Source organism: Varroa jacobsoni, unplaced genomic scaffold, assembly GCF_002532875.2.
Source record: "Varroa jacobsoni isolate VJ856 unplaced genomic scaffold, vjacob_1.0 scaffold_1207, whole genome shotgun sequence".
NCBI lineage: Eukaryota > Metazoa > Arthropoda > Arachnida > Mesostigmata > Varroidae > Varroa > Varroa jacobsoni.
In genome coordinates this window covers 24,436-51,095 of record NW_019214109.1, presented here as the reverse complement: position 1 = coordinate 51,095, position 26,660 = coordinate 24,436, and the positions used below count along the sequence as shown (strand labels likewise).

Here is a 26,660-nt window from a genome sequence, read left to right as displayed (position 1 = left end):
TTAATTTATTACAGGAAATTTTATTCAAATCACTAATTGGAAATTATTATTTACAGAGGAACAAACTACCCTGTACAAACACATATTTTCAACTCATGTGGTATTTCATACACAATTGTATATTTCCGAAAAATAATATATACCGCAAATGCAATAAAATATTAAACATAGTTTCATAGATTAGAAATCTAGAGAAACCTCTTTATTCCGGTATGAGCTCTGCATAGAAAGCTTTTACCTATCTTAGTTACTTTTATCTGAGGGATTTCTATATAACAAGTGAGACAAAAATAAGACAGTAACATAGTAATATACCTATACAACTCGGCGAGAAATAGCACTGAGGAAATATAGTACCACGAATAGCAACAACATTATCGAAAACTGTCTCCACGATTATGGCAACAAATTTGTCTCTAATACCATCGAACAAGCTGATCTGAATCTGCAGTCTCGTATACCAACTTTTAGATCACCTAGTGAATGCAGAAAGTAGGTTATTATACACGGCGCATAACCGTTAGTTATAGTCTCTGTAATTAGTGTAAGATGAAAATTTTAACGATCGCCACACTGATTTTGCTTATAGTCCCAGTCATCCATAATAATACTGGAGTATGAAAAGCATTAAATTAGATATTATGAATACGTTTTCGAAGATCTCAGCTGCTTGTACGAAGTGGAGGTCGCTGTAATAAATCAGACTTTCGCATTCAGAGATTCAGAAAAGTAAGGGCTAAGAATTGCGAAACAATGGCCCTTTGGGTTAAGGAGATCACCTCAAACAAATTAAATGACGAAATAGACTAAATCAGTAGGCCCCAGGGCATTAACTATTAGCTGGAAATCTTTCTGTAAAGGTTAGGATAATATCAAACAGAAAACTTAGAGTTTTAGGTTTACGCAAACATTCTTGCCATCATAGAAACTAGATTTTCGAGTAATTACATCTTAGAACTTGTAAAAAAACAAGCATAATTAAACCAAATACTTTCTGTTTTATTTATCACTGCTACTTATTTTTAATCAGTAACTCGATATAAAAGAAGATGAAAAAGCAAAACTACCTGTACGCATACACGGTCTCATTGCCACAGTCGTAATAGTGGTTCTCACGTAATTTCATGTATTTATTGAAGTGATGTCACTTTGTGATGACTCAGTTACCACATAACATATTTTAGTTTATTATATATGAAATAATGTTTCAACACCCCAACTATAGTGGTTTCTATCACTGTGTCATGAGCTATGGAACGTATTTTGTACTATGTACCGGAATTATGACGCAACTTACATGTTTGCCATACATTGTTAAAAGGATACTTATTGTATATAATAAATGGGATTGATTGAAACCCTTCATTACATTAAAGTTCTTGTTTCTTGATTTCCAGCCATTGACACTGCTACTTCCACCCGAATTTAGGCGATATCCTATTGACATTGCCTTGCTGTTCTAATTCAGGATTCAGGACTCTAGCACCTTTAGCAATTTTCATACTTTGTTCACGAAAAATGTTTAGGCACTTAGCCGTTTTCGGCACAGACTTAAATATTGTAAATAAAGTTACATATTGCAAATCGTATAGCGTATAAGAGTTTGTACCTAATTGTAAATTTTTTTTATCCCGCTTGCTTTCCCTTTAAGAAAGCCCACTAGAATACGTTTTGAACGTCATCTTTTAGTCATTAGCGTTCTATATGGTAGTATTATAAGTTGCTTGTATTTCTGCTTGTATTTTGTATCAGTGGCGCTCCTGTTGTCAAAAAAAAATATCCGTTAGACCGAGTTGACCGGGCTTTATTACCAACTCTGCTGCTTGCATGGTTCGGGCCAAATGATTCGCAGTTTATTACCCGTTCAAGGTGTCACTAAATATCAGGAAATGCGCTGACGATATTCGCGAGGTGCCGCTTCGTAATTCATAATCAACACCACTACGTTATAATGATGTTGGAAGCTCTAATAAAGCCATTGGTTCCAGCTCTTTCCTCTTCTGAGTCACCTTAACCACATATGGAAGGTTGCATACACCCAACTAATTTTCCACGTATCCATTGCGACCAACTCTTTTAATATTTCGTTATTCGCACAAATTCCGAGACGGCGACTCCCGGGCGGAATTCACTTCAGAGGCAAATCTTCATATGTAAGTAACCCTGGTAACCGCGCCCTAGTTCTATACTTGTTTGTTCCTGGCTAAGTTTTATATGCTATCGTTGCCAGTAAAATTTAATGATTGTAATTAAGTATGATCGTTTATCGTTGATATAAGTGCAGACTCTATCGAACAATGTTCCGGTACTTCGGTAATTGCTACCAGAAAAAGCATACAATGGAGGTGTGCGAAAAACCACAAGACGATCATGCTGCTTTTTCCTTTGCCTGCTTGTGCTTGGTTAATGAAACAGCGATGGTCGAATAGTTGTTCCATACTGGCGGTACAGTGTGGTCGAGTGCAAACTTGTTCTTTTAAAAACAAAATCTCTTCTTAAATAATCCACCCATGTAAAGCCCGATCCCGACTGACTCAATTACTGTAGTGGGTATACCACAGTGGTGGTTGATAACAGTAATAACAATAATACCAACTCTATTTGGAAATTACTATAGAGGTATAATAAAATTACCATAACAAATGTTGTGTAATCATTTGAGACCTCTTCCGTCGCGAAAGTCATATATAAATACACTAAACTATTATTTTAATTGCATACACGCAATTATATGCAAACTGAGCAAGCGACGCTAGTTAATAGCTATTAGAAGTTTTAGCCTAGTTTAATGATATTACATATTTCTTTGGCTACGGAAAGCTTAATATCAAATATAAGGACACTTTCAACACAATGTCTTTTACGTGGCCATTATTTAGGATTCTTGGAGCAATACCATAGGCTACTAAAACAATCAAAGAGACGTATTGTTTTTTTGACATTTGTATGAGATTGATTGCGTTACGTTGTTTGTAAACACTTTGTAAACACGACACGTCCAACATTAGGCAATTCAGTAAGAAACATGCTACTTTGTAGCTAGAGATGCTACACATTTTTTTTTTGCAATTCGAAGTTAATTGATTCGCGCGCAGACTGCACCAAATCTAGTGGGTTGAGTTATGTAACCTCACGGAAACATAAATCCTCACCGCACGTCGTCAACTTAGCGCCCTCTAGTGATCAGAAATAGAAAAGTACGAGAGATCATAACAAAAACAAAACAGGCGAGCAGCAGCACTGACACTACCGCCGCTCCCACTACAACGACTACTATCAGTCGTCAGCACTGGTGGTAGTGCTGCACTAGACAAACAACAGACGAAAGTAAACCTTATTCGCCACCGTCACTACTTGTGCGGTAGATAACCATCGTTGTGGTATTGGTAGACATCAACTTGTCGCATCCTAAACAGGAGGAGAAGTAGCAGTGACTGCAACGAACATCATTAAAGCCTTCCGTAGAGCAGTCGAACGTGTTAGCAGGTGGACAAAGCCGGCTTTTTACCAAGACGTCGTCAGCAGAGAATGTTGCAGCAGTGAGTTGGTCAACTGAACCGAACACACAGATCAGGTAGGACGAGCCAGTGGTTGACTGATTGTAGCGCCTGGTGTCGGTGCAGTTGGGGGTCGCTGTGGCAGAAAGAACAAAAGACAAAGGCTCGGCCACCGCCGCCGCGATCGTCGTCGCCATCCTGCAAACTTCTCATCATAATCACAGTACGAATTCTACTGCTAACAATACTGTCTCAGAGCTTATTGGACGTATTAGAGTTGAATTGTGGCCATGGTGTGGTGCTCAGACACCGGTAATACGAGTCTGTGTTCTGCGCAGGGTGTCCTTTAATGTGGCCTCAATATTTGTGACTAGTGTTGAAGTCAATCGACGAGCCGTCTGCTCATTTAGTAGTTACCGGTGCAACTGACGCTGTCAATAACGGTAAGCAGTAATAGAGAAAACGGCGCTGCTGAAAAGTAAAGAACGAATTGAGAAGTCCGTAGATGACACTCATACAGTTAGTTGATGATTAATTACTGAATTTATTATTCGGCTTGATTATTCAGTCGGCATACGTGCCTGTAATGATAATAATCATAATATATTTAGAATTCCAATCGTAGTTCGAGTGATACTCGCGCGTGGCTATTCGTGGCTACGCTATTTCGGTCGTCATCGTCGTCGGGAGCCGTCATAGTTTCTTATTTTTTCTCCTGCCCTTCCTCCTCTTTTTCCGAGTGTCTTCTTCCGCTTTTTGCGTAGCGGCGAGGCAACCATACTGTCGTCCGCCTTCATACGCTTCAGTAGACTAACATATAAAATAGCCCCTAAAAAGGTGGTTCCATACACAGTAAAACATCCACCCTAGCATCGGTGCGTTAACGGGAAACTCAGTGATGACTGTTTTAAGGCGCGTGTATAGCCGGCGGGATTCTGGATACATTTACGTGACCATCTAACGTTCGTTTTGAGTTTCTTTCTATTATTACAAGAAGGCGAATTGTTTCTGAATATTGAACATACTCATTTTTGCATTAGCCGAACATGTTGACTGCGCATTTAATAAATATGCACATGTGGCTGATGGACAGATTAGTTTAATGAAACTAGTTTAAGACATCATATTGTATTAATGGTATTTCTGGCATTTTTCACTTAATTGTTTCTGATACGATTATTCAATCTGTGTGTGCGCGATATCTGCCTGACAATTACGTGTACGATACTTAAAATGGTAAAAAAGCGAAAGTTTGCATTACCATTTCAAATTAAGTTCGCTAGATGATAAAGTTCACCATGTGATGCCTGTGGTACACTTTTTCAATTGAATCAAAAAGCTGCATCTGTTAACTGTTAAGTCCTAACGATCTATCTCTGATAGCAATAATAATATTTCATGTTATTAAATTGCGCAACGATACTGGTGGTTTAATTGTAGTGTTATTTATATGAATTTGGATACATCCGTTCTGACCGGCGCCTTCCCATATTATATTTTTGCTTTAATGCACGTATTAAGGTTATTAAAGACAAAGGAATAAAATTTTTGAGATACAAAATCGTCACGATCTGTATCAACCATTGTATTTGTACAGGAAGTTAAAATAGATAGTTAATTTTAAACTACCAAGGCATGGCCAACAAAATACAATTGAGTGTTCACATGTTTGATTATTTTAGTGTATTCTGAGCATAAATAAATCAGTGTTTGACATACAGTACTAAACTATATACAGCAGCCAATCTTCTGGCTAAGTCACAGGCAGAAGTTGCTTTTATTACTTTCTGGCAAATACGTAATAAGACGAAATTTTATATAGCACAGGGGATGATCATTTTTCGGTTGTCTTACTACGAAAATGACAATGTGAACAGAAAAAACAAGACCACGTAATTTTTTGGCAAGTTCAAATCACATCTACTAATGCAGATCCTTCAAATCTCGGCAACAGCTTTTTCCTTTATCGAAATGAAGTATGAAACCCGTCTTATTCAATGGCTCAGGTTTTGAGTGCTCTTGGACATCTTTCTCTAATAGACTATGCTTGGATGTAATTTTTCTCACAGCGTGTTCACTATGAGAGTTTTAGTGTGGTTACATTCGATAGCAAAAAACATCTATTTGCGTTTTGGTAATTGTCTAGATTCCTAGTAACCATGTTATATATATATATCAAAGGGGATGTTAAAGTCTTAGTTTCTACGACACATTTATTTAGAATGGATTTATTCTCAAAATAATAATATTTGAAAAGCGCATTTTACGGTTTAGAATTAAGAGCAACTCGCTTTGACATTTGACACAAGGGCAAATCTATTCAATCATTGGCTTTGTGTCATAGCTTAATCACAGATATTATCACGTATTTTATGTAATATTTTTTTGTTATTTGTATTAAATAATAGGTAAATGCATTCTACTCAGTCATATGTTGCCTCAACCTTGCGATAAGTTCAGAGAAACAAACAAGGTATTTTTTGTTCTGGAGTAGAATTATGTTTTACATTTACTCAAATGAATCATTACAGAGAATATTGACAGCTGTTTAGAACATAAATGCATTAAGTAAATCCTAGTTGTTGTTTTTAGTGTTTTGTGTACCTTTTTGGAATCAGATCAAGAACAAGTTGGTAAGTGTACTATCACAGAGTTACAAAAAACAAATAACTTGCGTGTACTTTAGGGTTAATATTTCTCGGGAATGGGGTTTCTCGAGAATTCTACCGTTTTATCTTTCATTTATTATACCTAAAATAATAATGGTTGTTAAATATTTTATTTAAACAATATGTAGTGTAACATAAATGTGGTATAATTTTATAATATGCTTGTACAGTAGCTTTAGTAAACTTCATATGCATGATACATTTGTAGAATTGTTTACGGTCGAAGCCAGAGCTGGAACCTAAATATGTAAGTGAATATACAATAATGGTTTATAATACAAACATCTTCCCCCAGGCTACATTACAAGCCTGGGTCCGCGTCACTGCTACTAGTAGTACCTTATGGAAGCGGTTCGGTTCGTAGGATTGTATTTACTGGTTGACACACCTTATCATTTAACGTAATGTTCTCGGAGCATGCGATGCTGAAACATATCCCCGTAAGTTTAGCGTGGCGATTTGAGTTCAAAACCACGTATTGCCAGTAACTTAATATCGTCGGCAACGTATTTCTGATACCTTGCTAACTCGACAATTTCATTAAATGAGCCCAACGGATGCTCACGGGTACTTCTGTGTATGACATAAGGTAACGTGGTTTACGCAAAAAAAAAGCCGTTTGCCACTGATAATATCGTGTTGTCCTCTGACATTTGGTATAGAACCATTTTGTGACCTTCGGATAATCAGACGAGTCACATAGAATGTACGTGTAAACATTTTTTGGCCAAACTAATCTTTTGTGCAGCTGCTGTATTGATCAGTTGTAATTTGATTACGTTTACACTTCATTTAATTTTACTTTGGCCTTACTCCTTAGGTATAATTCCTACCCAAATGAGATGGCATTGAAACAATCTCTGCGATATCAAGTGCAGAGTCAGTTTCAGATTATGCAAATAATTTTGTTCGGCGCTGCGTTTTATCGCTGTTGCCTTTCAGTGAATTTTCGCTTCGCATAAAAACAAAGAGTTCCAATCAATTAAAACCATGAATGTTCATGTCATCATTGGACCTATTTTACGTTTTATGCTGCAATATGCTGTTTGTTTAATCAAGTAATGTCCTTGGCGGAGTTTTAACCGAAAACTTTTGCTCTTTTTTGAGCCATAAATTAGTCGTTCAAGCCACTGCGTTGATATATTCTATTAACTAATGCATTTTTTTAATATAAAGGCATTGTGAATTTCATACACTAGTCATCTTTCACTATAAAAAGGGTGGATCGCTGGTTTGGTGCTATAAAGCAAGTAACAAACAAGGTTAGAATAACCCTCGGCAAATATTATCCTGGATGGCTGGTTCAGCGTTGCTGGAAGGTGGTTTTCACTTAGCGGCAAACAAAGAAAGAGTCAGAGGAAGACGGCATCACATTGAGGAATGCCCATCTATCCACTATTTCATCCATTCATCTACTTACTTATTACTCCGTATCCATTTAATTAATTGGTGATGCTATCGCTTCGAGCGAACTATGTACAGATTTTCATTCTATACACTTTGCCGAGTTTGTTTTAGGAAAAGATGATTAGAAGTTCCGCGCAATGCGTTCAAACCTACTATGCGTTCTTTCTTCAAATAGGTCGAAACAAAAACATGCACACACTATTTATTTATTTAATGTAAAATCCATTCATCTTAATTATGCCGCCTATCTGGGGCCTAAACTGCTCATTAACCATTTTTTCTTATAATAATTTCATAATGTTTCTTCTTAACGTACAAACAATTTTCTAATAGTAGTTGTGAGTTAGGTGACACTGATAGGCGTAGAGTGGTGATAATATCAGGTAAATATGCTATAAAAAAATTCCAGCGGGATCAACATCCCAACGGCTTTAAATGGCCTAAAGATGAAAAACGCAAAAAGGCTAATCTTTGGGATTATCAAATCCGAGAGGCATATATATACTTTATATCGAATACGGTGGCTAATTTCTGTATCAAAAACTAAAGATATTCGGGAATGGACCCTTGGACAGTTCAGAGTTGTTGAACCCTCCAAATCTAAACCCCATTTTAGAATCCTCCGGTTTGCTTTATAGAAATTTTCCTCGGATTTTTCAGTAAGCACATATAGACTGGAAACAGCAGGACCTTCTAACTCAAACAATAAGAAGGTTTTGAACTTTGGTACAGTTTTTGATAGAGCTGATCTCATTTTAAATTCCGATGATGATGCATTGTTTTTTATTGTAACTACGAGTTTACTCACATCCTCGTTGGAACAAGGTTTTTTCTGACAGTGCTAGTTTCGCATGAGCGCGTTTACGAAACTGTTAGCAATGAGTGGAAAAAGTTCAAAAAAAGTTAGTGGGCTCACTGGTTCGAATTCTTTATACGAGTATACACACATATACCCCATTAAACACTATAGGTTGAAAAGATACCAGACAGTCACAAGGCACAAGTTAAAGGGGCAAAGAGCTCACGAAGGCTGTTGCAAGTGAACGGTCGCCTTTTTGCGCATCTTGTATGTTGTAATGCCTTGTTTTACGAAACACTACTACATACAATTGCGACATACCTGGATATTAGGTTCTAAACACGAATGTTACAGTAATAAAAACGTAGCCTAAAATTGTCGTGTGAACATTTATAGTAGCTATCAACAGAATTTATGTCAGTTCTGTCGCTAATCGAGGTGTGATTGCGACTATCGTATGGTATTTTACGTTGCTAGAATTGTTTCGATATCATCAAGTTCATGTTCGACGTTTTTTTCTAACGTTCATAGTCTTCTGTGTGGATGTTTGTTCAGCTTTTCGACTGTCCAGTCGCTGTTTGATGAAGCTCACAGGAAAACAATGTTGTTTTTAACCTATTTAATGTCTAATTGATCTTTCGTTATTCAGCTTAAATATATATAAAGCTCCTAAAACATAAAATACTGCGCAAAATATTACGTGCTATGTGCCGGAAAAGGAATAATCAATCTAAATATTTCAGTCTCGTCTTTTAGCTTCGAGTCAGCTGAGCATCTGATTTAGCGCCATTAAAGTCCCTTCGAACCGAGCTTTATTTAGTCTTAGGCTCAATGCAACATTTACTTGATTTTTATCGTCATTTTAGACAGCTTCGAGAGAACGTTGAAATTTGCGTTATTTTATGATATAATCATTCTGCTATCTCATTAATTACGCATACATGTTCAGTGTCATCGTTCACTCCCTTTCCTATGGCCGAGGCTCGAACCGAAGGCGACTGCTACCGTTACAATAAGAAACTCTGTTGTTAATAAAGTACAACCAGCTATGACGAGCATAGTAATTTATGTGTAATGAGTATTATATGACCAAAATGTAAGTTATGACACTTGAATAAATAAATCAAAAAACGTATGGCTTTGAGATAGCGACAATGTTGACGGTTCGATGTAACAAACGTTTCCGTTTTCCTTAATTTAAATAGCGTGACCTCAATATGGCAGGACGACGCAGAGGAGGAAAATGGTGTGCTCGGATGGATAATGGATCGGCCAAAGCAAATAAGTCTGTGATTTTTTAGCCTCACAAGCGTTCTTATATTTAATGTAACAGAACTTTCGAATTCTGTGATAATTTTGATGCTCCATTCGTATGATTATGGAAGATGTCAACGGCTTCATAGATTTTTCAAACTGATCTTTTAATCTTCTATCAGAACATATGGGATATGCACCATTTTGTAAAGGTCTTTAACCAATCCTAGTCGCTGTGTTTTTAACTTACGAAAAAAGTTGTAACACAAATTTTACGTAATGTATAACAACCGCTATGTTGGTTTCACCTATCAAAAATTACTTTTTTTTTTTCACTATTGAATATGATGCGTGAATACTTTAGGTACTTAGATTTTTACTTAGTTGTAAAGCTACATGGAGCGTTACGGAGCAAGGACAGACCACATTGAGCAGTCCACCCCTGAACAAGTTCCGTGCAGAAGATTCTGATATAGTTACCCGTAGCTCTTGAACAGTATTCTTTTATATAGTCTACTAGACTTAATACTGATTCTTCATCTGTGTAGAGAAGTAATGATTTTATTGTCCATACTAATAGCCGTAGTACGGTGTAATGCATGGACCTGCCGCTACCACGATGCAATTATTCATTTACCAACATGATCGTTTATTGGAGAACGCTTCTATATTTTATTTATTGTAAGTGTAACAGGTTGTAGGCAAATATATATTTGTAACTATAATATGCAATTTGATGGTGATGACGACGATGAATGATTTTTCAAACTTTCCTACAATGTAAGGATTGTGCTCTTTAGAGTTACGTTAAGATCTGCCTTCGTGTTATGATGCTGTATATGTAAACTAGTAGTAGTGGTATTATAATGATAGTGTGTGGAATCATACCAATCAATATTATTTGCTATACTGAATGTGCTGTAAAACAAGTTGGTTTTGAAAAACAAGTTGATCTAGGTAAATTATGTACTTATGTCATTATAAGATATATATTTTTCTAAGTAACTGTTATTGCGCTTAAGACTTGCAACTGGCAATCTAAGTTGGGCGAATTTGATGTGTTTGCATTAGTTGTTCATTACACTAGATGGAAATTACATTATCTGTCTTTAATCTGTGAAAAAGTACTATATATAATCAAGAAAATGTAATACGCTACTAACATCTGTTAATGCTCCCGGAGCAAAACTTGTTCGCCTAACGGCCACTGCACCTGTGCGATAGCTTTGGTCTATTTCCATTGTGCTGTTGCTCTTTCTTGTCTGTATATGTTCCTGTGATGAATGTTGCAATAATCATCCTGTCAGCTTAGTCTAATTTGTTAGCGGTAATCAAGGACCGGCTAAAATAGTGTTATAAGCCAGCACATATCATCTCGAACTTTAAGTGCGAGACATTTATATTTTTAGACCTATGTTACGGCTACCGCTTAGAACGCGCATCAATCGGTTAAAAATGCCAGTATAGTAATTTACGTGTTTCACTACTAAGTGAAATGAAAGTTTGGAATTGACAAACCTGTTACAGACAGCGAGTATACCTAAAGTAATGCGTTGCTCTGTATCTGATACTTATCAATAATTTCTTTTAGAATAAACTGAGTATAGACTGAATTACTAACAGGTGATGGTCTAAATTCGCTGGTTTCTATTGCGCAGATAGAAAACGCTAGCTAAAGCCTAAAAGCATGGCAAGCTCCTATAAACTGGATCTACACATCTACTTACAAAAAAACCGGTGAATAGAATGAATCCAACTTTACATAATGAAGAGCTGTCAAGTGTAAAAAGTAGTCAACTCTGTGGTGAAATATACATTAGTAGTTACGAATTACAAGGATCACGTGGGTACCTTAATTTTAGTTTCTATGTGCCATTAAGAAATAAAGCGGTATTATAAAAATAAGGAAACGACTAACTTGACGCTTAGTATTTATTTAAGAAAGAGTCGTTGCGATTTTGCTTGAGCAGATTAAAACTTTATATTGACAGAAAGTAATTATTTTCAGGCTTTAGGTTGGCGGCGTTAAAAGCTAAGGCTATGGCTAACTGGTGTAGATCTAGAAACTGACCAAAAACTATATATTGTTTCAACAAACCAACTAATTAATATGGTAAATTTATAGGAATATTATAGTTTATACATAGATAGATATCTTTTTCGTACTACGAGCACCTTAGCGAGAAACTACTACTGTACTGCACGTTCAATGTCGTACTGTAGTGCATTTTCGTCTGCTTCAAAGACACCTGCATTACAACCAAGTCTTCTTGTGTTTGCGATTCGTATGTGAAGTTTTCAGATTCCAAGAAAATACACTTTTGTTTAAGGAGATATATCTACTTTATGCATAAGTGCATTTGGCTAGTTAGTTCTCGCTCCACATGACTATTCTCTATTCTATTTCATTGAAACATCGCCTATTCGATACCGTAAGAATTCCAATGATACATTCTAAAAATCTATATTTAAGAATCTCCTGCCTGCTCAGTTGGCTTAGGCTGCGGTTTGTTCTTATCCGTGTTTATCATTTGACGCCCAGGTTTATCGGAATAAGTGTTTCATCTCTCACCGTCGACTGCAACAAATCTGCTGCTGGCTAACGTAATCTGGTTAAAAACATCGAATACCGTATTTTAAAGATCATCTGTTAATAAGAGAAGTGCGACGTATAATGCGTTATTACTGTGACTGGATGAAATTAATAGCAATGCAACCCCTGCGAGTTGTCGACTACTGCGAACAAATGGGCAGTTAGTTTTGTTCAACTGATCGCTATATGCAACACTGCTAAATTATTAACTAAAAAAATGATTAAACTAGGTAAAATACCTTTCTTTTTTGTGTAGCTTTGTGGGGAAAAAACAACTTCGGTGTAAGTATGCTACCAATTGTTAATACTTAACAAATGCTAGCATACTAATATTGCCCTTTGCTAAACATGCAAGTGCAAGACCGTATGTAATGATATTTACATAGTTGAGTAATTTGGCAAGAAATGTCAGGCCATTCACAACCGATTAGTCAAACCAAACCAGGTTACCGACGGAAAATGTCATTTACAAGTAGTGAATACATAAAACTGTAAGCCAAGATTAGATTTTAGCCCACGGCTCTCTTGTCAGAAAGTAGGCAATGAACCGATGCGTGAATTCAGCGTTTGTTGAAGGAAACAACGGCGATAAAGTATGCGTGCAGGGAACTTAAAAAATTTTCTCAACTTCCATAAGTATTTAATTTAAGAAGTCAAGCAGGATCAGTTTCTACTGTATATTATGGCGTAAGGATGAATAGAATTAGCCGAATGAATAAGGGTAAACAATAAGAAGTCTTATTGGCTGCGACTGGTTTCGTCTCTTCTTTTTAAAGAATGTACAAGGGTGTACTTCTAGCGATACATCGCGCGAAACATTGGAGTGTTACTTCAGCAAGGGATAGGTTTAGTTAACCATTAAATTAATTGTTTGATCGTTCCATTACATTATTCCCAAACTTAGCAACACAAGTCTTTATATACGCCTTACAAACGCAAGTGGAAGGTTCAATCTAGAGTCGTAAAAATATGCGTCTTAAGGCCAAGTACAGGATTCTGTAAGGTCAAAACGGCCTCAGCTAAACTTATCTTATTATTCTTCAACAGTAGTTCTGATCGTAAATAGTATCCTATAAATATCTTATCTGCTCAGAAAAGGGACTTGAATCGTTAACAATTCGAAAAATTTACACAGAGACGACAGTTTGTATTCACCTAAACATTTAACTATGGAGAAATTAATGCATTGTTTGATGCATCATAGTACTTTTGCCTACATTTATCATACATTTTGCTAGAACTACTGTTGAAAACTGCACATTTTCAGATTCTTAATTTATAATCAAGAGTAGGGTAAGCTTTCTTAATTCTGGAAGTAGATTGTCTCAGAATTTTAATATAACAAGGCAATCATCAGGCTTGATTGCTATTTGTATACGACTTGAAAATAAAAATACCTACTGAGTAGTAAATTGTTTTTCATCAGGTAACCATCCGGTGCAATCTCAACTATTTATATGGGCGTAAATGTACGCATATTCAGGAACTGAATCAAAAGGAAAGAAAAATATACATTGCCACTAAGTGCAAGCGAAAACAAACTTTTCGTGGCTCTCGGTGGAGGTAATAATAATCGTCAAAATGTCGAGCAGCACCGCACAAGTAGCACAGCTTAGCCCCACGCAACAGGTATATATGCACGCACGTTAAATTCAAAACATTCGTAATAGATAAGCCGATCAAAGTTCGGGCTTAATTTGAAATCAAATTTATTCAGCGTAATTTCGAAGGTAGACTGCTAATTTTATAATAATGATAGTAAGAATAATCGTTATTACATTTTCAGTTTTAATAAGGAACCCGATTCCACATACTAGACAGTGCAATTTTTTTACAGCTATAGCGTTTACTGTTTTAATAGAAATTTCCGATAGAAAATTTCAGTTAAAATAATTTCGGCTTAACTCTTATCGTCACTTTTAGGTGGCCCTGGGTCTTCTGAAAGGGGTGAATATGATCTATGATGTGGTCACGTTACCACTTTACACCGCAATACAGGCTCCCTGGAAGCATTGGCAAGATAGCCGACAGGTGAGATATTTGGAAATTTCGAACAGAAATAGCAAGGCTGTGACAGTATTAAAAGGGTCTCTGTTTGGTGAAATCTTCTCTGGACTTTATACATTCCAGAGTAAGAAATAATGATAGATGTTATCTCTTATATCATTGGGGATGTGAATACACAGTACATATTATTCCTTAGACCTATTCTTCGTTATCTACATATGTACGAAAAGCTTAGAAGGAAAAAATGGTAACCAGAAAGGAAACTGGCCCTTCAAACATGCTGCTAAGAGTACAAGTTCTCGCCTTTACAATCTTCGTGCAATGGTCGTTGCATTATATGCTTGCGCAGATCGTTCACTAAACGCTTTTCTACATGATTTGTCAGATTTTTGCCCAGCCGACTATACCAGAAAACCCTCATTCACCGTGGGTACGCAAACAAGTTCATTCTTTGGGCAAGCTTAAGGACATTGAGACTGTCGACCAGCTCTTCAGAGTGGTAAGTGTGAGTCCGTTGCTCATGCAGTCGCATCTTAATGAAACTTGTAGTGATTCGTAGCTGGTTTTATGAGGTACAAGCAAAGCGTCGTAATATACTCGCCCCCTATACAATGACACAAGTCGCTCGTATTTTCTTTAAGGCCATTCGTGAATTTCCGGACCACCCGGCGATGGGAACTCGCGAAATTTTCGGGGAGGAAGAAGAGAAACAGAAGGACGGAAAGGTAAACCGCTATTGGGGTTCGGTCATAATTTGCTTTTTATACTATCCATATATAATAAGTAAAAATTACGACAAACTCATTTTTGTCGTATCTGTTTACTACTGATAATTAATGGTTCAGATTTGGATAATTTATTTCCTGTTGCTTCTTAAACCTTGTAGTCAGTTAAATCGAAGCTCGCCGGCGAAATTACGATGGCATTATTCGCAGCTTTGTCTTAGTTCTGATGAACTTAATTAATTCTCCATTATAATTTTCAGGTGTTTAAAAAGTTGATTCTCGGCGAATACAAATGGATTACATATAAGGAAATGGACAAGTAAGGGTAATAGTTTATTTGTTAGAATAATGAGCTGTACGTATAGCAGTACATTGACGTGCACCAAGCCAGTGCTGTTATAAATAGAAAAATATTATTGCCATATTATGTAGCCACCTTCTTCTTTCGCCAGTTCGACATTAAGTATCCGTATATCCCCTGAGCAACTTCTGTTTACACTTTGTACTCTTTTGTGAACGTTATCCTTTTTTGTACTTTGGCTTATTATTATACGCGCTTGATGTAGGTGGCGTAGATGAAAATTTATTTTTCTTAGATCTGTCTTTTATTTTATTTTCTCGTATACTACTATGAAAACAAACTGCGTGAAAACCAGCATATTTAACGATATAATTCCTGTCTTGTTTTTCCTATCATAGAAAAATTGAGTTAATAGGCCGAGGTCTAATGTCGCTTGGAATTCGCCCGCGACAGAACATCGTAATCCTTGCGGAGACGCGTCAGGTACATATTACGCAAATAGAAAATTATATGTTCTAATTTTTTTATTCGAAACGGCTTAAGTTTATTGCACCAACTACCGTGTGGTTTATAAATACAACCTAAATCAAAAATGCGAGTAAGTAGTCTCCGGCGGCCCACGAACGAACTTACTTGAAAAGTGTTGACGGTATTAAGCGATTTTTTCATGTAACAGGAATGGATGCTAACTGCACAAGCCTGTCTTCGTCTTAATATTCCTGTGGTTACACTATATGCTACACTTGGAGAGGAAGGCATCCTACATGGTTCGTATTTATCAATTCTAGCTACTTGAAGATTAGGGATATAAGTTAGGGCTACTGGCTTCTTTCGTCTCTACGTGCCTATACGTTTCATGTAAAAATCGTATCATAGATAAGAGAAAAGAAGGCCGAGTGTCAACTAATAATACCGGAAATAATCTCGAAAACTAAGTGTCTGACAATTAAGACATTTGACCGCAGTTGCGCATTTATTTCGAGGCATTTGTTTATGTGGCAGCTAAGGTAATTAGCATTTGTAGCATAATAGTGATAATTTACTATTTTAATGAAACTATACGAAGGAAAAACTCACGAGTCAAGCTTTGATTACCAACTATATTTTATATGACCGTTATTATTGAAACAGCTTTTATTAAATAGACATATCGAATTATATAATTTTGAACCGCTTAACCCGTAGGAATAAATGAGACGGAAGCAACGTTCTTGGTTACGTCGCAGGATCTTCTAGAGAAGATTGGCAAACTAATGCCGCGTATGCCGCTCCTCGAGACCGTCATCTACATGGAGAATCCGATCGTAAAGGTATACTCCTAGCTGTTCTGAAAATATACACTGTTTTTTCGTTAGTAGAATTCCATGATTGAAGTTTCGTATGAAAGTCTGGTGTATTAATTTTGCTCATTCGTATGTTTTATATAAAATAGGTGAAACCAAATCCGATGGGAAAGATTAAATTGTACCCGTTTTCCAAACTCGAGATGCTTGGGCAGTCAGCCTCTGGAGATCTGAAAGGTAACCAACACTCTTGCCACAACTTTTACATCTTCCAATGAAGGAACAAAGGCTAATTTTCTCATGTCGGTTTTTTGGTAACGTTTAACAAGTAACGAATTTTAAGCAATACTGAATCGATACTCTTGCTAAAGCGAATTCAGCGCTTTTATTAGGATTAGTTTGATTTGTGCTGCAACTGTACAAATACAACCTGTTAGGTGAAAACGAGACATTATTATAATGGCAAAGAATGCAGTAAAGGCTTGAACTTGCTAAAGATGCGATCATGCAAACAATTAGTGCGAAAACAAAATCAACCATTAGGGGAAGTTTGCACACGGGGATGATAATATTTATCTAGAATAAGACACATTTGAAAATGTGTCTTGAAAGTACAACAGTTCTGTGCAACTGTTTTAGGCGAGGTCCCGACAGCAGATGACATCGGCATTATTATGTACACATCAGGCTCGACCGGAGTTCCCAAAGGAGTAATGATTACTCAAGGAAACATCGTCGCAACAACAAAAGGCTTTTATCCAGTTGTTTCTTTTGTAAGTGTCCATGTAATGCCTACGTCATAACCGACTCTGATTCATACCTTTTAAGTAGTAGGTAGAGAATCTCGAAGCTGTTCATACTCTGCAAAACACTGCTAAGCACAAGCTACAAAGATCATAATGACACATTGTTTCAATTACCCTAGGTGTGTCCAGAGGATACCTACATTGCTTACTTGCCCCTGGCCCATGTGCTAGAGCTGGCGTGTGAATCTCTTTCATTCGCATTAGGAGCCCGCATCGGCTATTCTTCGCCGTTAACCCTCACCGACAAATCAACTGGAATAAAAACTGGTGGCAAGGGCGACGCTACTTTGCTCAAGCCAACCATTATGGTCGCCGTGCCGCTTATCCTCGACAGGGTATGATAACAAAGGATTGCGTTTCAGCATTTGTTTGCTTACTCAGTTGGGAGAGCGACATACAATTAACGCCATAAACAAAATTATAGTATGTCATTTGTAGTGGTTATTATTAAAACGATTTATAAAAGTGGCCAAGATGCAAAACCAGTCATAGCAAAAAGAAGTGCGAATGACTGAATACCGTAAGAGTCATGGTCCATTCACATGAATGAACGTAAGTTTCACACTTTCTGTATTAACAGGTTCGCAAAAGCATTACAGAGGTTGCTGAAAGCAAAGGTATCTTTGCTAAGAACTTCTTCCACCATGTGATTGGCTATAAAACGCTGTGGCAGAAATTCGGATACGGAACTCCTATTTTAGATAAGCTGGTGTTTTCGAAAATGAAAGCACTCCTTGGCGGAGCACTGAAGGTAAAATCGCATAATCGAGTTATAGATGTCATGAATAATACTGTAAATTGCCACGTTACGTTTCAGTTGCAACTAATTTATTTGAGATAACAATTTGGTTCGACATCCATTGCAATCTCAATAGGTCGGTGTAGAAAGAAATTATGGACGTAATTTAAGTGATTGCAATGAGGACAAATGAACATGAATAAAAACATATGGCCAGCTCATGGATATAAGATCCAAGCTAAGTAAGTGGCGGATGCGTTAAAAAAATGAACAAAAAAAAAACAATTTTATTATCTTATAACGATTGTTCCTGCACCGGTACGAGACAATGTGAACGTAAATTTATGCGTTCTACCCTTAACCGTTTCTATAGGTGATTCCCTGTGGATCTGCACCTCTTTCATCAGACACTCATGAATTCATCAAAGCAGCCCTCAGTTGCGATATCGTGCAAGGTTACGGCCTGACCGAGACTGCGGCTGGAGCTACCATTATGGAACGAAATGATAAAAGCTATGGTCGAGTCGGCGCTCCAATAACCGGCAACTACATCAAATTAGTCGACTGGGCTGAGGCAGGTTACCATGCCATCGATAAACCTAATCCCCGAGGAGAGATTGTGGTCGGCGGAATATCAGTCACTAAGGTATGCAAGCGCGTGCAAAGGCTGTTATTTGTCGTCGCCGGTTATGCTCTTTCCTAAAGGAGCGTATCATAAGATTGAGCTATTTAAGCTTCGTTAATAGGTTAATACATAGGTAATAACTGTCTGTAATAATTCTTTTAATCTAGTGTAGTAAAATATCAATAGCATTTGCCTAGAGCGATAGTTTCTGTCGTATCACATTGATGAAAGGTTTCTATTTTTGATAAAAAAAAAAAACATTTCGGATTCACTTTATTTTATTCACCAATAAATAATTATGGATTATTCATCCCCTTTAATATTCTGTTGTGGTATCGTTCTCCTGCACAGTCGTAACGTAATCGAGATGGTATTTGCCACGTACGATTAAAGACATATGTCGCCTATATGCATCGGCTCTTGTGCCATTTACTAGATATTACGCTTTCTGCTGCGCCCACTCGGACTCTCCTCTAACGGTGACCTCTGCATACATATATACCTCATTTGTTTTTCTTATTGAATGCAACTCAAAGCTGAAAGGTGACTTACGTGGTACTAATATTCTTTTCTCTTAATATTTGATGCAAACCGCTTTCACTGTCTATATTTGATCTGATCTAAGATAACACCTATTACTGTTATATCATCAAAAACATCTATGTATTTTTCACGTTTATACGAGGACCCATAATCACCCGCTCGCTTCTTTTCACAGTTATTAACCCTAACAGCAAGATGTTTAGCATGCTAAAAGACACTGATCCTTTTCGAACCTATTGGCCACGTTTTTCAGCCTCTGATAACGGTATGCAAGAATAATCTATTACGTAAATTTTTGGCGCCACTTGAATTGAACTGATCTACAAATACGTCCTCCGGCTATGCCCTGTGTTCTGCTTTTTGAAATTCCCGGACACGAGTTCTACTTGTTTACTAAGCAAGCGCAAGATTTTGAACAGGCTGATTTACTGAAAACTCGATAATAAAGACAAATAGACGTACCTATCAATTATTATCCTTCAAAAATAATTCAAACTAAGCCCCCTAAACCAGAAAAGTCCAGTGGGGTACCCTTTTATTAAGGACACTATTTCTGAACACAGCTACCGACTTCTGGATAGTCAAGTTCAAGTTCTTTCGACAGCTCTTTTGATCTCACTTAAAAACAAAAAAGAAGTGTAGAAAATGCTGCTTGACGAGACACACCACTTTAAAGACCAAACTCAGAGTAAATGCTTTTATTACAAGAAAGTAATGACGACGACGACGACGACGACGAAGACGTTGCAAAACAAAGCAAAAGCTTTTCTATCGATATGTGATACTCCGACGAAATATTGCCTTCAGCAAAAGTTAAAGATGGAAAGCGAAAAAACAATTAAAAAAAGTATAAACCTAATATTAGGTTGTTCAGTATGAAACGTTATATTTCACGACGACGTTATTTTTTAATGGTCTGATACTTTACTTTGGTTTTTGTGCTTATATTATTTGAGATCTGACTCTGTTCACTGGAGTGTTGTCACTGTGGATTTTAGCGCATTGTAGAAAACTAGAGAATTTGAGTGGTTTACAAATGTAACTTCTATCTCGAAAAAGCGGCGGAGGAAGCTCGTCGTATATATATTATATTGAGTGAAAAGTTCTACTACTGGAAGCTTCGAGTCGTTGAATTACGAAGCTTTGAAGAGATTACTTTAAAGGATTATTTTAAATTAGAAGATGTGTTTTATGGAGAACCTCCTGTAAAATTAAATAACGGACCGGTAATAGAAGCCAGTCTATTTTCAAAGTACCCCAATGTTAGCCCTTAAATTTGGCATATGTAAAAAGTCCATATTTGGTAATTTCGGTCGAAATAAAAAAATTGGACCATGATTTGCCTCATGATTTGAGCGAAGTTCAAGAACGGAGACATAGGCATGCCTGTATCTCTAGACTTTTACGTTTTAGCAGTGACAAATTCTCCGCCGAATTGTGATTTGTGATAAAAAATTGATTTTTCACAATGATCGCAGACCGTCACATCAATGGATGATTGGAACTAATCTTGCGGGACATTACGCTAAAGAAAATGTAAGCTGAAAAGCGTAAGATGTGTCCTTCGTGGTCCAATGCAGGTAGAAGCTACTACAGCTTCATGAGTCCTGATTTTTCTGTTATGACCGAAGTATGACGCCAACAATCAAAGAATATGCTAACTTAATCAGAGGATAACTTCTCATTAAGCGGTTAACATTAGTGAACAAAGGTAAACAACTCCTATTGCTCAGCAATGCTCGATTTGACACGCAAAAATGCGGGAGATTCAGTTAAAGATTCTCGATCATTGCTTCCACAGATTACGATCGACGAGTTCGTCAAACACATTTAAATTTGAACATATCGGGATTCTCCTTTGAGATTTCATCGACTTTGATGTTCCAGTAGCCTTGCATAAACAGCGGGACAAGGAAGGCGCCATTCAGATAGTTAAAGGATATAGGTAATAGTGGTGCATAGTTTGATAGGAAATAACTAAGACTGTGAAAAAGTTACGTTTCACACTGAACGACCTCGTATATAGGTGATAAATGTTTTGGCCACTGGGTGGATAATGTAGTAAATTGCTTTTCTTATTTTTTTTTTTTTTATTGACATTGCAGGGGTATTATAAAAATGAGGCGTTAACGCAGGAATGTTTCCGTGAGGAAGGTGGAATCAGGTGGTTTTACACCGGAGATATCGGAGAAATGTTTCCAGATGGAACAATTAAAATCATAGATCGCAAGAAGGATCTTGTTAAGCTACAGTTTGGTGAATATATCTCGCTTGGAAAGGTGAGATTCAGATCTTTTTATTCATTATTGCAGGAAAATAATAGGCTGCGAGATGCATCTTGTCATGCTGCAAGTTGACGAATATAGGTCATTTGGAAACGTGAAATATACATATTTACTCTTTGATTTCAAGCTACGCTTAGTTTATTTACAGCTGAAAAACGGAAGCAAATCGGTTGATCGGGCAAGGCTATCAGAACACGAAGCACTTCTCAGGCTAAAGGACCAATTTTGTTTGAAGATGTTTGGGCGCACCGTTGGTGTGAACAGAAAAATCAAAAGCTCGCAAGATCTGCCTGTAGGATCTTTTCTGGTAGCTTCACCCGACGCATTGATTTAGTTCAGTATTTTAGCACTTAACTAAGTGTGATTATCTAGTGATGTTGGTTTTTCTTTCATTTTACAGATCGAGACGGAATTAAAGACATGTCCTTTGGTGGAAAATATCTGTGTATACGCTAGTTCATTTCACACGTTCTTGGTCGCCTTAATAGCACCGAATCAAAAGGCCATTCAGGCTCTCGCCGTCACACTCAACAAAGATACTTCGGATTTCCGGCGACTCTATCGAGACCCAGATATTGTGAGAGCCGTAATTCAACAATTAGCCGAACATGGAAAAAAGGCCAACCTTAGCAAAACAGAGATTCCCACCAAGGTGAACAATATTACTGGTACTAATTACTGTAACTTCTAAATTAACTCAGGTGAACTTTTGGTATAAAAATATTAGCATGGATGATAGAACAACCTAACCTAAACAAATTTCCAAAGGATGATTTCGCATAGTTATGCTAGTAATGGGCATGAACAGCATTAATAAAATATAATAGAGAGGCGATGAAAAATAAAACAATTGCTTACCCAACCGAATTGTTTCAATGCTATTAGAGAGGAATCCTTTATGAATTTTTAATCTATCTTTATATTGGCGTTTCCAGATTAAACTGTGCACAGAAGAGTGGCTGCCCGACACCGGACTGGTGACCGCGGCGTTTAAGATCCGTCGCAAGCAACTCCAGCAGTTCTATCAGGCAGACATTGACGACATGTACTCCCCCACTGGCAACGCCAAGAACACTTGGGGACTCAAGTTCTCGTACCCATCATAGATCCAGAGTCAGTTCAGTCAAGCTTCCGTCCTCACTTCTTTTCCCCTGGACGTGAATCAGACAACCACATTCAATGTCGAAGGAAAAAGCGACCAACCAACAAAACAGCTCTGCATACAGCACGATGTGTGTTTCTGTATGAAGAATGCGTGGTAGCGATGACGTTGCCGTTGACATTTCGGTGGACATTATACATGATCAAGATAAATAAGATAGCATTATCTGAACGATTTTTCACCAGTAAACTTTAAAAAGAAAAGGTATGGTACTCTTCAGAAGCTCGTTGTTACTTGAGGTCTCGCACGCGCGGGTTATCTCGAGTAAATAAGTACGCTGACGCATGACCAAGCAATTATTAGCTCTAAATGAGCGATAACTGCCTTTTCTTCACGCTTACTGCTTTCTGCGCAGAAGATAACAGAATATTTTCACTATTATAAGTGTGTTGAATTTACTATCGTCCGATGTTGTGCCCTACGCCTATATGAATCTGGATTAAGAATTTCCGCAACAGTCATTCGAGTGTTACGCACATAAATATAGATATACAGTACACCTATATATATATATATATATATATATATATATATATATATCAGGCATTGTCAGTAGCATAGACAAAAGAATAGACATTGTTTTTTACTATACTCTTAGGAATGAGAGAAGAAGGCGACAGGCGCATACAGTAACAGACCATGCTGCAACCATGAAGACTATTTGTATGGATTTAAGTGGGTGTCTGTGTGTGCATGTCCTGATTCGTGGCGGATCGTCGAGTGTTCTTATTGGATCTACTTGCGTGTTATTTAGTATATTGATTGTAGAGCGAGTAAGCACAAATAAAGACAGATGATTACATGTTAAGTGCATACAGTTTCCGCGGAAATTGTCGTCGAAAACATTTCTTAGTCAGGTACACTGACACCACACGTGGTGCGATCTATATATCAATATGCGAATTAGCTAAACACTGGAATACTGTATATTTCTCTTATGTTCCCTTCATATATTTGGCTATTGTCGTTCTTACGGAAAATAGAAACGTGTATGAAAATGTACACAGAGTAGGTACTTCTGTGCAGGGATTGATGATGAACGAATCTTCGAGACAACGAGATATATTGAAATTAATATGATCAGATGAGCGTTATTATTGTCGTCTTATATCAGAAAGCGGAAAGGCGGGGGATTGGAAAAGAGTAAGAGTGCAGAAAGTTTTATATTTGATTATATAATGATGGCAATTATTCTATATCGATCTATTTTTTGTTTGTTTTCTTGTAAGTATTTTTTGTTGCTTCTCTCCCCTTCCGCTGTTAGCAAAACAAGATAGTAACACTTAACTCAACTTCGTAACAAATACAGGAAAGATAGGTCTTGTAAAATCGGAGTATTACGTCTGGTTAATTAAGGTAGGAAGTGCTAAGCTGATGGATAACAGGAAAAGCGTGAGTGCTGTGCAAGTTTCGTATTCGTCGATAACTATCAACTAACTTTGATCGGTTCGACTAAGTAGTAGCCAATACATCTAAATGAAAAAAATTACGAGGATCAGTAGATAAATAGATTGCATCAATTGTTGGAATCTATAGATATATATATATATATATATATATTCTTACACCTTATCCTCAAGACCTGTGCAGATGCATATATATATATTGCATGTGCGCGTTCGTACATTATCTTATTATTACTATTATATAGTACACAGAACATATATGAAGTATTACAGGAGTTGTTGACTAACGAGTGACATATTTATAGGCACTTAATAGTAACCAATATTAATTAAGTTGATCTTGTAAGTGTAAGTAAGGTTTGCGACTCTTGCATGTTAATTTATGGGTTAGTTGATGCAGCCTTCATATTAACAGTTTTATACGTGAGAATGGGATCGATTATTCAGTAAGTGGAATATAACAGCAATGCACGATAATTACTATGCACGCTAATAATGGAGGTAAAACTTGGCTGGTTACTACATTATTTCCCATCCTATTTAAAATCGAAGGGAAAATAAAACAATAAGAACAACGATATTGACAATAAATGAAAACAATTTCCTGTCTATAATAATTTAATGAATTCAGTCATGGAAGAGAGGGAATTCCAGTAAAATGAGACATAAAACCAAAAAGAATATAATAGGCTATCATCATCTGTGAAAGCATAGTGGATAGCACTAATTTTCTTTGGTAGGTAATCGTTAATGGTTTCAATATAATCAACAGAAGTACTTATGGGTAACGATAGCTTTCATAATATAAAGTGTTAATTCATCTTTTTATGATTTTTTACGTGGCATATACGTTTGCTTTTTTTTCTGATACTACAATAATTGTATCATCTAAAGGCAGAACGGGGCCAATAGACGTTAGTTTAGTGATTCTAGTAGTACAGTAACAAGTAGGCAATATTTTAGTACTTGTTGCAGATGTTTTATTTTCTTGGTCAAAGGCTTATTTTTTCCTCGTTTGATCTGTGTGCACCGAAATTGTAGGAAAGCCTAGTTTACGGTGATGCTTGATTCAGCAGAAATGTCGAACTAAATGCATAATGGAAAAAGACAAACCATGTTGCAACTGTATAATGGGTATAACGTAATAAAAAGCAGGCGTCAGATAGACCCAGAAACCAACATGGTGACCCAAGTCATTGCATGAACTGGTAATAGCCAGCCTGGTGCTAATTTGTGTATGTGAATGAAAAGAGTATTACTGAATATTGCGAAATATTCCAGCCTTAAATTTATCCTGTTGGCCATCAGTCGTGATAGTTGGATAGGTGGTACGGATATTCAGTATAACATAAATTCGTTGCGATGTGCGGTGAAACAATTTTATCCATTCAAGCACCCCTCAAAAGCCCTCTCTCCCATTTGTTAAATACACAAGTGTGGCAAGCCCTTTTTCCCAGTTTGTAAAACCTGTCAACATGTATGAACGACTGCAGAAGCTTGAATCGACTGTTAAATTTTTGACATTGATTATTTTTACCTTATTTATTCTTATCATCTTGAATTGAGGCTGTTTTTGTTATTTAATTCATAGTTGGATGCATCTATGTGATTTGATTCTGAACTCACAATAATCCACATAAGAGATTAAAAAGATTATATAGAGATGACTTTCACTTATATTGATAGCTCATAGAGCAATTATCGCGCTAAAATCGACCCTTTCGATGCACTCAATAACATATGTGCCTTTGTCAAATTTATTTCTCAATACGATGTTTATCAAAAACAAAAAAAGCAACTCGAAATCAACGTCGAATTCAGACAATTCGAGGAGTAATTCCAGTATTTATATAACTCGTATAGGCGAAAAAGGCTACGGTCTGTACCATACTCGAATTCAATCAACCTATATTTATATAAGGTCTACCCGTTTGCAGGAAGACAGTACAATTATTTTTATTTATTTATATATTACACTATGGGATCCATATTATATCCAATCTATATATATCTACGCTATGGGATAGGAGAAATTGCAAGTTTTACCACCTTAGCTTTTCGTTTTTTACGTTTCATGACTGTACCGCTAACCATCGCTTCAAAGGCTTGGCTCCCAACGCAAAACAAAGTGTGCAAAGCGTCTGGATCACCAACATAAGTTTAGCTGACAAACACGTTACCCACAGCGCTATCACCGAAACAAGTTTAAAATCAAACGGAGAAGTCCTTTTGTTATGACTAGAGCTGATACAGATAAATATACCTGCTGTTGTCAATGATTGCCACTTTTATAGATGATAAACTGAGGTGTCAGTAGCATTATACCACACTACAAACAGTAGCAGCAAGGGGATCGGTAGCAATAGTTGGCAACTATCGTTATGATGATACTGAGAAAAATGAAAATACTATAAATTATTGTGTACAATAATAGTTATCTTCTTAATAGTTAAACAGGAACGGAGAATAAACTGAAACGTTATTTACTATTTGTGTTTCCATTGGTTTACTGCTGTAAATCTTGTAGGTAGGGGCAAATAACTGGGAACAAGAATGCAA

General features: G+C 36.8%; 1 protein-coding gene across 4 annotated transcripts; it reads left to right on the top strand.

Annotated features, from left to right (window-relative positions):
- Positions 1-5: 5 nt before the first annotated feature.
- Positions 6-26,590, top strand: LOC111267656 (long-chain-fatty-acid--CoA ligase 4). Of its 4 annotated transcripts, XR_002684765.2 has the most exons (18): positions 6-3,940; positions 13,646-13,848; positions 14,143-14,250; positions 14,612-14,725; positions 14,868-14,951; positions 15,212-15,270; positions 15,651-15,735; positions 15,929-16,019; positions 16,438-16,562; positions 16,685-16,772; positions 17,175-17,308; positions 17,461-17,676; positions 17,922-18,092; positions 18,454-18,726; positions 21,354-21,527; positions 21,934-22,185; positions 22,469-22,899; positions 23,294-26,590. XR_002684765.2 is itself a non-coding variant. In XM_022846025.2 (17 exons), the coding sequence occupies exons 2-17, from the start codon at positions 13,801-13,803 to the stop codon at positions 22,637-22,639; spliced, it is 2,193 nt and encodes a 730-aa protein (XP_022701760.1). In that variant the 5' UTR covers positions 6-3,720; positions 13,646-13,800; the 3' UTR covers positions 22,640-26,590. The 4 variants fall into 4 exon arrangements, 3 of the variants coding, with proteins under 3 accessions (XP_022701760.1, XP_022701759.1, XP_022701761.1); XM_022846025.2 differs by having other exon boundaries at positions 6-3,720; positions 22,469-26,590; XM_022846024.2 differs by having other exon boundaries at positions 22,469-26,590.
- Positions 26,591-26,660: the final 70 nt, after the last annotated feature.